This window comes from Strix aluco, chromosome 24, assembly GCF_031877795.1.
Source record: "Strix aluco isolate bStrAlu1 chromosome 24, bStrAlu1.hap1, whole genome shotgun sequence".
In the NCBI taxonomy this organism is placed as follows: Eukaryota; Metazoa; Chordata; class Aves; order Strigiformes; family Strigidae; genus Strix; species Strix aluco.
This window is the reverse complement of record NC_133954.1, coordinates 8,528,630-8,545,324: the sequence shown is the minus strand read 5'-3', so window position 1 is coordinate 8,545,324 and position 16,695 is coordinate 8,528,630. Positions and strand designations below refer to the sequence as shown.

At 63.3% G+C, this 16,695-nt stretch overlaps 1 protein-coding gene across 1 annotated transcript; it reads left to right on the top strand.

Moving 5' to 3' along the window:
- Positions 1-393: 393 nt before the first annotated feature.
- GPR179 (G protein-coupled receptor 179) lies at positions 394-16,695 on the top strand. The gene is made up of 12 exons (XM_074849371.1): positions 394-1,479; positions 2,329-2,437; positions 3,347-3,449; positions 3,623-3,807; positions 4,014-4,082; positions 4,494-4,603; positions 4,692-4,930; positions 5,881-6,019; positions 6,213-6,318; positions 6,413-6,559; positions 6,895-11,205; positions 11,536-16,695. Exons 1-12 carry the CDS (start codon positions 653-655, stop codon positions 14,872-14,874), a joined length of 9,684 nt encoding a protein of 3,227 aa, XP_074705472.1. The 5' UTR covers positions 394-652; the 3' UTR covers positions 14,875-16,695.

Here is a 16,695-nt window from a genome sequence, read left to right as displayed (position 1 = left end):
CCAGGACATCACCCCCCAGCTTCGGGGGGGGGTGTGGGCGTCAGGCCATGCCGTGGGGACCACGCTCATACCCACCCCCGTGCTGCCCTCGCCATCCTCAGCCCCACAGGGACATCCTGCTGGTGTGTGCCACCCCCCCCCATTTCCACCCCACTGTCGTGGGGGGGAGGGCACCGCAGGATTGAAGCCCGGGACCATATGGGCAACCAGCGGGGCCACCTTCTCCCCCCCTCCCCGGGCTGCCGAGGGGGCCGCGGGGAGGGGGATGCTGGGAGGAAAATTCCCGGCCCCGTTGCCATGGCTTCCCATCAGGATGCGCTTGCATCATGGCCAGCCCGAGGGGGCCGGGGTGCGGGGGTCCCCCCGGGGCTCAGGGCGAGGGGCTCCCCGGCAGCGCGCCCTGCTCGAGCGGGAGCGCGGGGGCAGGCAGGGGGGGGCTCTCCGGGCGGGCAGCGCCAGCAGCTGAACACGTTTTGGAGCCGGTGACGTCTGCTCCGGCATCGCCGAGGGAGGAAAACAGGCGGCAGACCGCGAGTCCGGCCCCACGGAGCGGAGCAGGCTCCCGGCCGGCTCGGGCACCGTGCCCACCATGCCCCCCCCGGGCCGGCTGGTGGGGCCGCAGGGGGCCGGGGGGCTCCGCTGAGCCCCAGCCATGGGGCCGCGGTGCTTGCACGCGGTGCTGGTCCTTGGCACCATCCTCGCCGGGGGCCAGCACCCGCAGGAGACGCCCCCCCGGGTGACAGGATGGTCCCCGAGCCCCTTGTCCTCGTGGGTGCCCACGCCGGAGCCGGGAGCATCGTCGGGGGACCCCGAGGGCTCGGCGGCGGCGCTGGTTTTCCTGCAGACGGGCGATACACAGCGACTGGCCCGGGCCAACTGCAGCCAGGGCGTCGTGGTGGGGGCACCCGGTGCCGGCGCCCCCCTGGCGCTGCGTGCCGCCCTGCATGCCGCCGCCGAGGCGCTGGCCCACGCCGCCAACTTCCTCAACATGCTCTTCCAGACCAACGACATCCGCGAGGCCAGCGTGGCCGAGGACGTGGAGTGGTACCAGGCGCTGGTCCGCAGCCTGGTGGAGGGGCACCCATGGGTGCGCCGGGCGGTGCTCGCCCTCGACGCCCACCCGCTGGCCGCCAAGCCCCGGCTGATGCTCCAGGCCACCAAGGGGGACGGCGAGATCCTGCTGCAGGACATCTCCGCCGCTGCCCCCAGCCTCGGCAACCTCAGCTGGGACAACGAGTGGTTCAACGCCCTCAAGTCGCAGCGGACCCCCCTCCTCCGCAAGCGCCTGCTCAGCAACGACCTGCGCAGCATGGAGACCCCCAAGTGGCAGCGGGGTGACAGCTACGTGGGGGACCCGGACCACGTGCGGTGGTCCCCCCCATTCCTTGAGTGCCGGGATGGCAAGTTCCTTCCCGCCTGGGCAGTCACGCTCTCCTCCGCTTTCTACGGGCTCAAGCCAGACCTCAGCCCTGAGTTCAAGTAAGTGGCACCCAGAGGGGCTGGGGGGTGTAAGGGGGCTGGGGGGGGGGGGTGCCCCGTGTGCATGTTGGGGGGTGCAGCTGGAGGCATCACCCTGGGGTGCAGGCAGTGTGGTGTGTGCCAGCACCCTACCCGTGTCCCCAACGCGTGTGTGCTCGTGGGTATCTGCACGTCCACAGGCACGGAGCTGACCCCTGTCGTCCCCCCCCCGCCCCCTCGGTCGTCCTTGTGCTGCCCACCTCGGGCTGCCACCCCCAGAGGCCCCCCGGCCACAGCCAAGCTGGGGGGTGGGTGAGCTGGGCTGGACCCCCCCCCACGACCCTGGGAGCTGCAGGGTGTCCGTGGGCTAGTGGGTCCCTGCTGCACCCCAGCACAAGGAGCCACGGTGGGTGGCACTGGGGAGGGAAGGGGGCAGCTGGGGTTGGTCCCAGCGAGGGGACATGGCCCCATTTCCAAGGGGGGAGCCGGGGTGCACCCAGGGAAGAGGGTTGGGCCCGTTGGGTGAGGGGCAGCACGCAGGGGCCACCCCAGCAGCTCCTGTTTCCCCATCGGTTGCATTAAAGCTGCTTGAGAGGCCAAATTCACCCCCAGGAGCTGCTGCCCCTGCCCCTGCCCCAGCTCCAACCTCCCCCAGACACAGCTCAGGAGGGGGGGGGGGGGGCACATCCCTGAGCGGGGGTCCAGGGGATGCTGCCCACACCTCGCATTGTCCCCCTTGTCCATGAACCAGCACCAGCCACCCCCCGCCCCGTGGCTGCATCCAGAGGGGGGGCATGGCCACACTGGGTGGGGGGCACAGAGAGTCCCCCCCACAGCCCCTCTGGGGGCTGACCCCGTCCCTCTGCACAGGGGCGTCGTGCGCCTGGACGTCGAGCTGCGGGACGTGGCCATCGACCAGTGCGCCAGCGGGCCGGGCTGGTTTGCGGACACACACCACTGCGACCTCAACAGCACCCAGGTACCGGCCACCAGCACCCTGCACCCCTACCTCCCCGTCCCACAGGGCTGGGGGTCCCCAGCACCCAACCGTCCCCCGTCCCCCCAGCTGGGCTGTCCGTGTCGCGTGTCCCTCCCCTCCGGGCTGAGCTTTATCCTCTCCCGGCCGATCCATCTGCTTCGTTCAGCTGCTCTCGGCGATGCAGCCGAGGGGTTTATTGTGCAAATCTTCCTTCTCTACCGCAGCGTGTGACCCCGCTGCTCCCTGCCTGGGGAACCGCAGCCACGGCCGGGGGCTGAGGGCTGGCAGCTGGGGCGGGGGGGGGCGAATCACCCCAACCAGCAGCCCCCGACCCCCCCCGGCGGTGCCCACCCAAGGAGCCGGTGATGTCCGAGCGCGTTTCAGGGCTCGGCCCAACCTGCACCGTCCCCCAACCAGGGCAAACCCCGCAGCCCCCCAGCCCTGTGCGGCTCAGGGTCCCACCCCGAAGGCAAAAAGCTGTCCCCAAGCGGGAAAAGCGTCACCAGCTTCTCTTTCCTGCCCTCCGGAGGGACGGGCTCTGCCACCCGGCATCTCTCCAGAAAAAAACAATACCCAGAAAAGCTGCCAGTTCAGGGCAGGATCCGGCCGCGGGGGGATTAGGGCAGCAGTGCCCAGCCCGCCGCTGCCGTCACAGCCGGGCAGGATTAGTGCGCTCTGCTGCATTAGGTGTCCATTTAGGTTTTAGGGAGGGATTTGGGGGCCCAGGCTTTGGCTTTTAATTCTTAAATGTTTAACCACCGATTCCTCCTGGGCACAGGGGGAGGATGGTGTGGGGTCAGGTACCCGCGAGCCCGGGGGCTGCCGGAGCCCTTGGTGCAGGGAGGGGGGAGCAGATGGGGTGTAGGATGAGCCCTCGCCCTTCCGTGTGTCTCAGCCTGTCTCCTTCAGTGTGTTCCCCAGGAAAGCCACGACTTCATCCTCGGGAGGTACCTGTGCCGGTGCAAGCCGGGTTTTTACAGGGCCAGTGGAGCGGCCAGCGGTGCCTGGGCAGGTGGGTGCCGTGCCTGGCCCCGGGGTCCCCATTTCACCCAGCTGTGGCTCCAGCAGTGGGATCTGGGGCTGGGAGGGGGGCGGCTTTGGGAAGCCCAAACACATGCCGCGGCAAGGAAAGAGCCACCACGGCCGGGACACGGGGGTTTCACCGCGCCATCGCTCTGTCCCCAGGCGCGGGGGGGGCCCGGCTGGCGTGCCGGCCCTGCCGCCGGGGCTGTGCCACCTGCGAGGACGACGCGCCCTGCCTGATCCAGGAGGACCGGGCGCTGCGGGCGGCCGTCCTCTCCTGCCAGGCCTGCTGCATGCTGGCCGTCTTCCTCAGCATGCTCGTCTCCTACCACTTCCGACAGAGCAAGGCAAGGCAGCCCCGGGTCCTCCCCCTCTGCCCCTCAGCCCCTGCCCTGCTCCCCTCCCACCCCCAAACCCCGCGGTCTCAGGGGGGCTCTCGGGGGTGGGGATGTGACAGCCCGGGGGGGCGGGGGGGATCTCCCTGACCTGGCTCCATCCCCTCTGGGCACTGGCTGAGGCTCCCGGCTGCACCCTCACGCCTCTGTCCCTGCAGAGGATCCGGGCGTCGGGAGTTGTTCTCCTGGAGACGATCCTCTTCGGGTCCCTCCTCCTCTACTTCCCCGTGAGTATCCAGCTGGCCCCAGCGCCAAAAACCTCTGGGTGAGGGTTTAAGAACATTTGCAGCCTGGCCGGCTGCCCCCTGGACGAAGGCATCGAGCTGGCCCCAGGCAGGGCACGGGCACGACTCTGCCTAATTGTTAATTTTGTTGGCACAGCCCCCGGTGGCTGCGGTATAAACCTTCTCAGGAAACTGAATCCTTTTTCTCCCGCTGGCCGCGGGAATTAATCCCTGCCCAAATCCCCTCTCCCTCCCGCAAGAGCTGCAGCGGATGCTGTAGAGCCAAGGGGGAAGGGCAGCAGCAGGGCTGGCCCCAGAGCAGGTGGTTTCCGAGTCTCTGGAATTTACCACCCCCCCGGACAGGCGGGATCTGGCCCTGTGCCACGCACCGACCCCTCTCTCCCACCGCCCCAGGTGTTCATCCTGTACTTCAAGCCGAGCATCTTCCGCTGCATCGTCCTGCGCTGGGTGCGGATGCTCGGCTTCGCCATCGTCTACGGCACCATCACCCTCAAGCTGTACAGGTAGTTGGGATGTGGGAAGGGAGGAGCTGGATGCTTGGGACCCCCGCAGCAGGGACGGGCTGGGGGCTCACCCCTCTGCCCCTCGCAGGGTGCTGAAGGTGTTCCTGTCCCGCACGGCCCAGCGGGTGCCCTATGTGTCGAGCGGGCGGGTGCTGAAGATGCTGGGGTTGATCCTGCTCCTGGTGCTGTGGTTCCTGGCGGCCTGGACCATCGGGATGCTGGAAAACATCGACAAGAACATCCCGCTGGTGATCCGCACCCAGACCGCCCGCGGGCTCCATTTCTACATCTGCGGCCATGACCGCTGGGACTACATGATGGTGATCGGTGAGACCACCCCCCGCAGTGTCCTGGGGGTCCCCACAGCGCCAGGACCCCATCCTGTCACAGAATCACAGAATCCCAGAATCAGTTGGAAAAGACCCTGAAGCTCCTCCAGCCCAAGCATGAACCTCACCCTGACCGTTCCCAACTCCACCAGATCCCTCAGCGCTGGGTCAACCCGACTCTTCAACCCCTCCAGGGATGGGGACTCCCCCCCTGCCCTGGGCAGCCCATTCCAACGCCCAACAACCCCTTCTGCAAAGAAATCCTTCCTAAGAGCCAGTCTGACCCTGCCCTGGCGCAGCTTGAGGCCATTCCCTCTTGGCCTGCCGCTGGGTCCTTGGCTCAAGAGACTCATCCCCCCTCTCTGCACCCTCCTTTCAGGGAGTTGCAGAGGGCCAGGAGGTCTCCCCTCAGCCTCCTCTTCTCCGGACTAAACCCCCCCAGTTCCCTCAGCCGCTCCCCATCAGACCTGTGCTCCAGACCCTGCACCAGCTCCGTTGCCCTTCTCTGGACACGCTCGAGTCATTCAATGGCCTTTTTGGAGTGAGGGGCCCAAAACTGAACACAGTGCTTCAATGCAGGGTTTTAATTTCCTTTTGCATTTAACCTGCTTGGAGCCTGCAAGCAGGGCTGGGGCACCCGAGCTGCCTCCCACCCTCTCCTCTGAGCATCCCCAGGACTTGCCCTGGCGTGGGATCAATCGCCTGGCGCAGGGGGTGAATCCTGGTGGCCTTTGGGCCGGCTGTGACAGAGGATGATGCTCTGCACCGGCTCCAACCACGGCATGTCAGCTGGATGCTGTGGATGCGTCCTGAGGCAGGGAGGTCCCAGCGGGCAGCAGCACCCACCCTGCAGCTCAGCACCCATCTGTGTCACCCAGGAAAAGAGACTGAGGGCAGCCAGGCGATGGGGCTGGATGCTCAGCACCGCTCCCCCGCTCTCTCCCACAGCTGAAATGTTGTTCCTGCTGTGGGGCAGCTTCCTGTGCTACGCCACACGCGCCGTGCCCTCCGCCTTCCATGAGCCCCGCTACATGGGCATCGCGCTCCACAACGAGCTCATGATCTCTGCCGCCTTCCACGTGGTCAGGTAGGGGCTGCGATGGGGCTGGGAACCGAAATTCCCATCCCTGGTGCTGCAGAGGAACCGGTGGCGAATCCCTGAAGCCAGCAGGTTCCCTGCGTGGGTCCCCGGGCAGGGTGGAGGCCGCAGGGTCCAGAGATGGGGAGGGGGCTGCAGGCACCTCGGCGGGACCCGGCGCTGCCCTTCTCGCCCTTTCTAGGTTCGTCATGGTCCCCTCGCTGCACCCTGACTGGACCCTGCTGCTCTTCTTCGCTCACACCCACGGCACCATCACCATGACCCTGGCGCTGCTCTTCATCCCAAAGGTAACGCTCAGCCCCGGGACTCGGGGAGACGAGGGTTGGGGTTTCCCGGTGTTTCAGGGACCCCTCGAGCTCGCTCGCCCCTCGCCACCCCCAGTTCCTGCACGCCGGCTCGCCGCTGCGGGAGGAGATCGCGGCCGAGGTCTATGAGGACGAGCTGGACATGCGGCGCTCGGGCTCCTGCCTCAACAGCAGCATCGCGTCCGCCTGGAGCGAGCACAGTCTCGACCCCGATGACATTCGGGTGGGTGGCACACTCAGGACCTTCTTTTGACGCTAGCTATGCAGCCCCGCGCAGAGTAAGAGGTGCCTTTTGCAATCTTTCTCCTGATGCAAAGCGAAAAGGGGGGAGGAGAAGGGGGTGCAGGGTGAACCTCCTGTGGGGTGGGGGAACCTGCTGCGCCCCCTGGGTCGGAGGGACAGGCAGCACGGGGGCTTGCGGACACGGGGACAGCCTGGCCCTAGGGGCCAAGCCGGGGCTTTGCAGGGTCGTCCCAGCCGCAGCCCCTGTGGGGTCCCATCGTCCATGCTCTCCTCTCTCCCCTCTCTCTGCCGCGTCCCCCCGCCCGCGGCGCGCAGGAGGAGCTGAAGAAGCTTTACGCGCAGCTGGAGGTGCACAAGACGCGGAGGATGACAGCCAACAACCCCCACCTCCCCAAGAAGCACAGCTCCCGCCGCAGCCTGGGCCGCTCCATCATACGCCGCATCGTCGAGCTGCCCGGGACACGCCGGAGCGGTGGCGGGGGGCGGGGGGGCACCACCCCGGTGCATCGCGGCTCCTCGGCCAAGCAGTTCCCAGAAGCCACCGGCGCCAGCCCGCGGACGCGGGACGAGGGTTCCCGGCGCCGCATCGCATCCTCGCGCAGGTTCCGCAGCACCGAGGGTCCCGCGCAGGAGCCACGGGGAAGCTCGCCCACCCCTGTCCCCACCAGGAAACCTGGGCTGGAGAGGAAGACGATGGGGGTGACGGCCTTGGAGCAATCCGACAGCGAGTCCCTCGATACCGCCCCGCTCGTGTGCAAGTCGGCCAGTGCCCACAATTTGGCAGGGCACGGGCAGCTCCTCCGGCCCTGCGCAGCCCCCTTGCAGAAATCGCTCAGCGTCATCACCGGTGCGCGGGAAGAGGCCCTGCTCGCCGCCAGACGAGCCGCACGGGACCAGTGGCACCCCAACCGGCACCCATCGGGGCACCCCAACCGGCACCCATCGCGGCACCGCACGAGCCACAGACCCCCCAAGGAAGCCAGGAAGCCCCAAAGCCTGGGGGCAGCTGATGCCCTCGCACCAGCTGGCTCCCGCCCCGCAGAGAGGGGCTTCCAGGAGGACACGTCCCCCCTAGGTGATGGCAAAGTACAGAAACACGTCACCTACGCGCCCATCAAGAGCATCAGCATCGACAGCTCCCACCTCCGGGGGCGGGTGCGGCTGGCGGTGAGGAGGACCCCCCCACCACCCCCTGTGCGCTACCAGAGCCTGGGGCATAGTGCCGCGCCGGCCAGGCACAGCCTGGAGCCGGTGGAGCCACCTGCAGACCCCCCAGCGCCACCCGCAGACCCCCCAGAACCACCCCCAGACCCCCCAGCACGGGTGGGAGAACCAGAGAGGACAGCGGAGGGGTCTGCGGAGGAAGATCTGGGGCGTACGTCCCCCCTGGCGAGGAAGGGCAGGCTGCTGGCCGCAGCCTCCATCCCGGCACAGGTCTGCCCCTGGGAGCTGGTCCAGGAGGAGATTCTGAGCCGGAAGCAAAAAGCCACTGAAGCAGCAGATTTGGGGACCCCCCGTGAGGCAGAAGCCGCCCCCCCCAGCCTCAAGCTGCCCTCCCAGAGGACCTCCCTGCGGAACCTGGGACTCACCGTCAAAGCCTTCAGGGGGAAAAGCATCCTGAAGGTGAAGAGTGAAGGCGAGGGGAGCCTCAGGAAGAGGGGGTGCGAGCGGGAGGGGGGCAGAAGGAGGGAGAGGCCCAGCCTGGCAGAGACAGCAGCCGTGTCCCTCGGGGGGGTTGGCCAAGACCCCACCGCCAAAAGGCCTGAGTGGAGCCGGCAGAGGCCCGGCAGCGAGTCCCCTGCCCGCCGGGAGCAGGGGGATGCGGTCCCCGGCCAGCACAACGCTGGCTGGGGGGGCGGCGGGGCAGGACAGAGGGACAGCCCGGCCCCGGGGACAAGCGATGGTGAGAAACGGGCAGAAGAGCCCAGCGCTTCCCGGGGGGACGCAGCTGCTGGCGGGGGCCTGGGGTCACCCTCGGGGGTGTGTGAGATCCCACCCAGCATCAGCCACCAAGAAGGAGCTGAAGAGCCCCAGGAAACGCCAGCGGTGGCCAGCAGCAGCGGGAAGGCACCGGTCCAGCCCTGGGAAGGGGCCGAGCCTGCCGTGACGGAGCCAGGGAAGGATGCTCCCGCAGCCAGCGTGAGGCCGATCACACCGAAGGAAGGGGTGGCCAGGCCAGCCGAAGGGCTCGATGGGGCCAGCAGGTCCATCCACCCCCAGGACGGTGCCGAGGTGCAGCAGCCACATGCCGAACCCATCGCAGGCAGCCCCGACCCGTCCTCCACCGGCGCGCAGAGAGCGGCCACCGAGAAACCGGGGGCTGCGGTTCGTCCCCGGGGGGCCCCAGGTGTCCCAGCAGGAAGAGGAGCCTTGTTGCGCCAAGGGGCTGTTTCTTCCCGGGAGGACACCGGGGTCCTACCAAGTGAGGAGAGCCCGACCACGGCACTGGAGAAGGGGGGCAGCCAGCCCGAGTCCCTCAGTCCTGGGGAGAACCGGGACACCGAGAGGGTCTCCCCAAGAAGCCGGAGTGCGGAGACGGCCCCGGTTGCAGCAGGGAAAGCCGGCACGGCGGTGGGCAGACAGGCAGAGCTCTGTTCTGGGGAAACCCAGGCAGATTCCAGCATTAAAATAGAAATCTGCCCCCGGGATGAAAGTGGGGGCGAGCACTGGGGGCCGGGCAGAGCCCCAGGGAAGGGCGGCAGTGAGGAGGATCCTGGTCGCCCCAGGGAAGAGCTGGGTGCGGAGAAACCACGAGCCAAAACCCCAGAGCTGCTGCAAGGGGCTGGGGAAAAAGCAGAACGCGTGGAGGGCAGCAGGGCTGAGGTTTGTCTGTGGGACACTGGGGAAGGGGGAAGGACCCTCAGCGCAGAAATCTGCCCCTGGGACAGGGAGAGGGCTCAGCAGCAGCAAGAGAAGCCGGAGGGAGAGCGGAGGCAGCTGCCCAAGCAGGACAAGAACATCAGACCAAATTCAGTGGGTTTGCTGACAGCGCAGGAGAGCAGGAGCAGCCTGCAAGCACCCAGCCAGCCCTGGGGCAGCGCCAGCAGCAAGGAATCCCCTCCAAAACCTGCTCCCAAAAGCTTTGAGCTGTCAGAAGTGACCTGGAGGAGCTCACGGGCTTTGGTTTGTCCCTGGGAAGCGGCGGGAGCTGACAGCGATGCACAAGTCTGCCCTTGGGAAAGGGGAACTTTACCTGATGCAGGAAAATTAGATGATGGTAAAATTTCCCAAGTGAAGAAAGGGATTTCCCTGCAGAGAGTGGCCTCGAGGGGCACAGGGGAGATGGCACCAGCTGCAGACAAGGGGAGCAGCCAGAGGGGATCCCCCCGCCCTAGAGAAGGTGCGAAGCAGCCCAGCACGGGACTCGCAGCAAAACTCCGAGCTCTGCCCACAGCATCATCCAAGCAAGCAGGAACCACCGATAGCAAAAAGGCCAACATTTGTCCATGGGAAGTGGGGCACGCGCCACTTGCTAAAACACAAATCTGCCCCTGGGAAGAGCCTGCAACTCCTTCAGGGAAGGAGAGACCAAGTCAGGACACATGTGGGACTTCCGAAGGGGAAAATAAACCAGGATCCAGAGGACCTGAAGATATCAAAGCAAACCTGGCAGAGATGGGTGGCTCTCAGTCAGAGCACACAGACATCAGGATCTTTGAAAAGCTCACTGAGAAAAGCCTTGAGAGGTCAAAAGCTGAGGCCAAGAAACCTGAGAATGTGGAGAGCATAAAGGTCTGTCCCCAGGAGAGCCTGGGCACAGAGCTGCCCCCAGAAAAGCCCCGTTCCGGGAGCCCAGCGCTGCCCAAATCACCTTCAAAGAAATCCCAGAGCGCAGAGAGCCAGAAGGCAGAGGTCTGTCCTTGGGAGATTGAAACCACTGATAAAGCAGAAATCTGCCCCTGGGAGGCGGCTGCTTCACCATCCACTAAAGAGAAATCAAGACAGGATAAAGATGCTTCGTCCATAGTGAGCAAAAGCCCCTCTACAGGTCAAGGTCTCCGCAAGAAGATTATAGACAGCACGTCTGGAAAGAAGGAGAAATCAAGCAGAGACCGTGAGTCCGTCTGTCCCTGGGAGAGCACAGACGTGGAGGGCTCCTCCACGGGGTACAGCACGAGGAGCCTGCAGCTGCTGAAAGCCACCGTCAAGAAATGGGAGAGCATGGGGAGAGCAAAGGTCAATGTCCACCCCCAGGAGAGCCTGGGCACGGAGCTGCCCCCAGAAAAGCCCCATTCCGGGAGCCCAGCGCTGCCCAAATCACCTTTGAGTAAATCCCAGAGCACAGAGAGCCTGAAGGCAGAGGTCTGTCCTTGGGAGGCTCAGGAGCTGGAATCCACTAACAAAGCAGAAATCTGCCCCTGGGAGGCAGCTCCAACTCCCTCTGATCAGCAAAAGGCCAAGCAGGGTCCTGGGGGGGGTTCAAAGGGAGACAAGCGCATCACACGCCAGGCAGCGTTAGCCAGCCCGGTGAGATCCCCGGAGATGGGCAGCAGCGAGCGAGAGGCCGTTTGTCCCCAGGAGAGCCTGGACACGGAGCTGCCCCCAGAAAAGCCCCGTTCTGGGAGCCCAGCGCTGCCCAAATCACCTTCAAAGAAATCCCAGAGCGCAGAGAGCCAGAAGGCAGAGGTCTGTCCTTGGGAGCTTGAAACCACCGATAAAGCAGAAATCTGCCCCTGGGAGGCGGCTGCTTCACCATCCACTAAAGAGAAATCAAGACAGGACAAAGATGCTTCGTCCATAGTGAGCAAAAGCTCTTCTACAGGTCAAGGTCTCCGCAAGAAGACTGTAGACAGCATGTCTGGAAAGAAGGAGAAATCAAGCAGAGACCGTGAGTCCATCTGTTCCCAGGAGAGCCTGGGCATGGAGCAGCCTCCAGAAAAACCCCGTTCTGGGAGCCCAGCGCTGCCCAAATCACCTTCGAGTAAATCCCAGAGCACAGAGAGCCTGAAGGCAGAGGTCTGTCCTTGGGAGGCTCAGGAGCTGGAATCCACTGATAAAGCAGAAATCTGCCCCTGGGAGGCGGCTGCTTCACCATCCACTAAAGAGAAATCAAGACAGGATAAAGATGCTTCGTCCATAGTGAGCAAAAGCTCTTCTACAGGTCAAAGTCTCCGCAAAAAGATTATAGACAGCACGTCTGGAAAGAAGGAGAAATCAAGCAGAGACCGTGAGTCCGTCTGTCCCTGGGAGAGCACAGACATGGAGGGCTCCTCCACGGGGTACAGCACGAGGAGCCTGCAGCTGCTGAAAGCCACCGTCAAGAAATGGGAGAGCATGGGGAGAGCAAAGGTCAATGTCCACCCCCAGGAGAGCCTGGGCACGGAGCTGCCCCCAGAAAAGCCCCATTCCGGGAGCCCAGCGCTGCCCAAATCACCTTCAAAGAAATCCCAGACCACAGAGAGCCTGAAGGCAGAGGTCTGTCCTTGGGAGCCTGAAACCACTGATAAAGCAGAAATCTGCCCCTGGGAGGCAGCTCCAACTCCCTCTGATCAGCAAAAGGCCAAGCAGGGTCCTGGGGGGGGTTCAAAGGGAGACAAGCACATCACACGCCAGGCAGCGTTAGCCAGCCCGGTGAGATCCCCAGAGAAGGGCAGCAGCGAGCGAGAGGCCATTTGTCCCCAGGAGAGCCTGGACACAGAGCTGCCCCCAGAAAAGCCCCGTTCTGGGAGCCCAGCGCTGCCCAAATCACCTTCAAAGAAATCCCAGAGCACAGAGAGCCTGAAGGCAGAGGTCTGTCCTTGGGAGGCTCAGAAGCTGGAATCCACTAACAAAGCAGAAATCTGCCCCTGGGAGGCGGCTGCTTCACCATCCACTAAAGAGAAATCAAGACAGGATAAAGATGCTTCGTCCATAGTGAGCAAAAGCTCTTCTACAGGTCAAAGTCTCCGCAAGAAGATTATAGACAGCACGTCTGGAAAGAAGGAGAAATCAAGCAGAGACCGTGAGTCCGTCTGTCCCTGGGAGAGCACAGACGTGGAGGGCTCCTCCACGGGGTACAGCACGAGGAGCCTGCAGCTGCTGAAAGCCACCGTCAAGAAATGGGAGAGCATGGGGAGAGCAAAGGTCAATGTCCACCCCCAGGAGAGCCTGGGCACGGAGCTGCCCCCAGAAAAGCCCCATTCCGGGAGCCCAGCGCTGCCCAAATCACCTTTGAGTAAATCCCAGAGCACAGAGAGCCTGAAGGCAGAGGTCTGTCCTTGGGAGGCTCAGGAGCTGGAATCCACTAACAAAGCAGAAATCTGCCCCTGGGAGGCAGCTGCAACTCCCTCTGATCAGCAAAAGGCCAAGCAGGGTCCTGGGGGGGATTCAAAGGGGGACAAGTGCATCACACGCCAGGCAGCGTTAGCCAGCCCGGTGAGATCCCCGGAGATGGGCAGCAGCGAGCGAGAGGCCGTTTGTCCCCAGGAGAGCCTGGACACGGAGCTGCCCCCAGAAAAGCCCCGTTCTGGGAGCCCAGCGCTGCCCAAATCACCTTCAAAGAAATCCCAGAGCGCAGAGAGCCTGAAGGCAGAGGTCTGTCCTTGGGAGGCTCAGAAGCTGGAATCCACTAACAAAGCAGAAATCTGCCCCTGGGAGGCGGCTGCTTCAAGATCCACTAAAGAGAAATCAAGACAGGACAAAGATGCTTCGTCCATAGTGAGCAAAAGCTCTTCTACAGGTCAAAGTCTCCGCAAGAAGATTATAGACAGCATGTCTGGAAAGAAGGAGAAATCAAGCAGAGACCGTGAGTCCGTCTGTTCCCAGGAGAGCCTGGGCATGGAGCAGCCTCCAGAAAAACCCCGTTCCGGGAGCCCAGCGCTGCCCAAATCACCTTCGAGTAAATCCCAGAGCGCAGAGAGCCTGAAGGCAGAGGTCTGTCCTTGGGAGCTTGAAACCACCGATAAAGCAGAAATCTGCCCCTGGGAGGTGGCTGCTTCACCATCCACTAAAGAGAAATCAAGACAGGACAAAGATGCTTCGTCCATAGTGAGCAAAAGCCCCTCTACAGGTCAAGGTCTCCGCAAGAAGATTGTAGGCAGCTTGTCTGGAAAGAAGGAGAAATCAAGCAGAGACCATGAATCCGTCTGTCCCCGGGACAGCCTGGTCATGGAGCTGCCCCCAGAAAAACCCCGTTCTGGGAGCCCAGCGCTGCCCAAATCACCTTCGAGGAAATCCCAGAGTGCAGAGAACCTGAAGGCAGGGGTCTGTCCTTGGGAGCTTGAAACCACCGATAAAGCAGAAATCTGCCCCTGGGAGGCGGCTGCTTCACCATCAATGAAAGAGAAATCAAGACAGGACAAAGATGCTTTGTCCATAGTGAGCAAAAGCCCTTCTACAGGTCAAGGTCTCCGCAAAAAGATTGTAGGCAGCTTGTCTGGAAAGGAGAAAGCAAGCAGAGACCGTGAGTCCATTTGTCCCCGGGATAGCCTGGGCATGGAGCTGCCCCCAGAAAAACCCCACGCTGGGAGCCCAGCGCTGCCCAAATCACCTTCAAGTAAATCCCAGAGCGCAGAGAACCTGAAGGCAGAGGTCTGTCCTTGGGAGGCTCAGGATGTCGAGTCCAGTGATAAAGCAGAAATCTGCCTCTGGGAAGTGGCTGCACCTCTGCTGGAAAAAGGAGCAGCCGCGGGCAAGGCGAGCCTCCCACCAAAAGAAGTGGGTGCCTCCAACGCACCGGAGCAGGGGAGCAGTGGGCACAAGGCCATCTGCTCCTGGGAGAGCCCAGGCATGGAGGAGCTCTCCCTGAAAGCTGCAACAGGGGAAGAGCCATCCAAGAAGTCTGATATTTGCCCCTGGGAAGTAGCAGAACCCACCATCTTGGCAAAGGAAAGCGGCAAACCAGGCGTGCACCCACTGGGAGCTGATGGAGCATCTCCCACCGCGCCGGGAAAGTCAAAAGTGGCGGCAGGAGCCAGCCCTGTGTCTGCAACAGCTCTGCTGAAAGAATCCAAGGGCGGATCTGACTGCAAGGCTGAGCACAAGCCCCTGTGCCGCATCCTGCCAGGCACTGAGCCCTCGTGGGGCCCCAGGGCAGAGCCTCAGGGAGGGAGCACAGCTCCTGCGGCTGGCAGCGGCCCCAGCCCAAGCGCTACCGTAGCCGAGGTTTGTCCCTGGGAAGCAGAAAAGGCTCCGCCAGCATCTGACAAGACCAGCACAGACCCAAGGAAAACCTCCGAGGTGTGTCCGCAGGAGGTGCAGAGCGTGGATCTCACCCCGACCCTCCGCGGGCAGGGCAGGGCTGGGGCGAGCCCCCACGATGGAGGCAGAGGTGGGACGGAAACCAAACCCGACATCTGCCCGTGGGTCCACGACTAGCTCCCTCCGTCCGGCCACCAGCCGGGCGCAGACGTGGCTTTCGTGAGTGGAAAGTCTTGAGCTGAAGGCTGCTGCCCACCTGCACAGCCCGGACGGGGACAGAGAAGCGTCCACCAAAGCCAAGGGCATGGCCACACTCCCAGCAGGCTCCAGTGGTGGCCACCAACCAGCCAGGCTTGGGGATCGACGCAGCGAGGGGTCAGTTAACATTTCCTGCCTTCATCGAAGCTCTCAACCAGGCAGTGGCCTGCAAATGCCACCCATCACTTGCCCACAGGTACCTGGGCCAGCGCAGGGCCCTTTGGGCCAAGTGGGGCACCTCAATCCATCAAAGCGCCAGTGGTGCCAGCCTCGCTCGCTCCCACCGACACCGTGGGCCAAAGCTGCGGCTTGGCTAGCTAGAGACGCTCACCTGCAAGCTCGCCGGCAGCTCAACGCCCTCCTACCACGTCGGGAGGTTTGTGCCTCTGGCACAGCCAGGAACAGCTTGCCTGGCACCCCGAAACACACAATCCCGCAGCCTCAGCAAGCTGGACACCGAAACAAGGGGAGAGTCAAGCCAGGGGCAGCAATGATGTGACGGGGAGGAAAACAGCTTCCCAGAGCTCCTGCAGCCCAGCCGGCCTCCCCCAGCGCTGCTCTCACCTCCATTTTAAGCCAGGGTTTAAGCACTGCTGGGACCAGGCAGGTTCTGAAGCCTGGGATGAAGGACCGTTGTTCCCAGTCAGCCCCACGACACATTTCGCTTCCTTGATATAAAGTCATTTATTTTTAACCGTCCTCTGAAGTCACTGAGTCCTGCCAGGCACGCAAAGCGAACCTCGCTGCTCCGTTCTGGTCCGGCGATGCCAGCCCAGCGCTTGAACACCGCCCCTGGGCGACGCCGCCACCACCACCACCGCCACCACCTCCATTCCCGGACACCTTTGCCTATCGCTTGACCTGGGTGGGATAAAACCAACCTTCAGGCCCCCCCCACCGCTCTGCTGTTAGAAACCTCTGCACCCGCAAAGGCCGAGATGGGTTTTCCTGCTACTCACCTCCTCTCGGGCTTCACGGCGCTGCTACGCTTCGAGCTCTTGCAGCAGCTCGGCTGTGAAGGTGTTTGTCTTAACTAACAATGCCACTAACTTTTCAAAGCACTTTGTCGTTACTGGTTTCTTCGCTCGTACCCCACGTGCGTGTTACATTCACCATGTGTGCAAACATGCCCTGGCCTCACCTCCCCATGACAGGAGAGGGGTTTTTTTTCCACCATTTCCACCGGCACTAGCAAGCCTTCACTTTTACAGCCCATCTGTAGAAGCGCTGGTTGCCTTTTGTCATCCCACATTTCAACTTCTTCTATTTGCAAGACCCGTCCCCTTGGGCAGAGATGCAAACAGCCTCCTGGATGACGAGATGATGGGGAGGGGCGGGCTCTGCGATCTCCGCAGCATTGGACAGGGCCCCCGGGTTTGCCGTTGCTCCAGCCCATCCCCTCACAAATGCACAAGGGAAGGGATGGGGCCCTATGCGCGGGGAAAAGCCTCAGGGTCAGGAATGCAGCAGCTGGGAAACGACACCTCCAGTCGCCCCAGATTTGGCCCTCGGTTCCACTTAAATGGAAGCAAATAAAAGCAGAGCGAGCAGAAGTGGTTTCGGTTCTCTCTCTGATCTCGGGGCTCAGGGCTCGTCCTGCCGTTCCTTCGTCGTTTACTTCCACTCTCCTTAGAAAGTGGCGTTGCTGTCGTGTGCTGTCTGTGGTCTGAATGTCAGACAATCATCCAGTTGTGTAAGTAAGTGTACATACAGAAAATAAAAAGTATTATCTACAGAGTG

Excerpts from the sequence above, each read along its gene's own strand:
- GPR179 (XM_074849371.1), top strand. The coding sequence starts at position 653 with ATGGGGCCGCGGTGCTTGCACGCGGTGCTGGTCCTTGGCACCATCCTC. Across the intron at positions 3,450-3,622 it reads GGCCAGCGGTGCCTGGGCAG|GCGCGGGGGGGGCCCGGCTG; the intron begins GTGGGTGCCGTG and ends CTCTGTCCCCAG. Across the intron at positions 3,808-4,013 it reads ACCACTTCCGACAGAGCAAG|AGGATCCGGGCGTCGGGAGT; the intron begins GCAAGGCAGCCC and ends CTGTCCCTGCAG.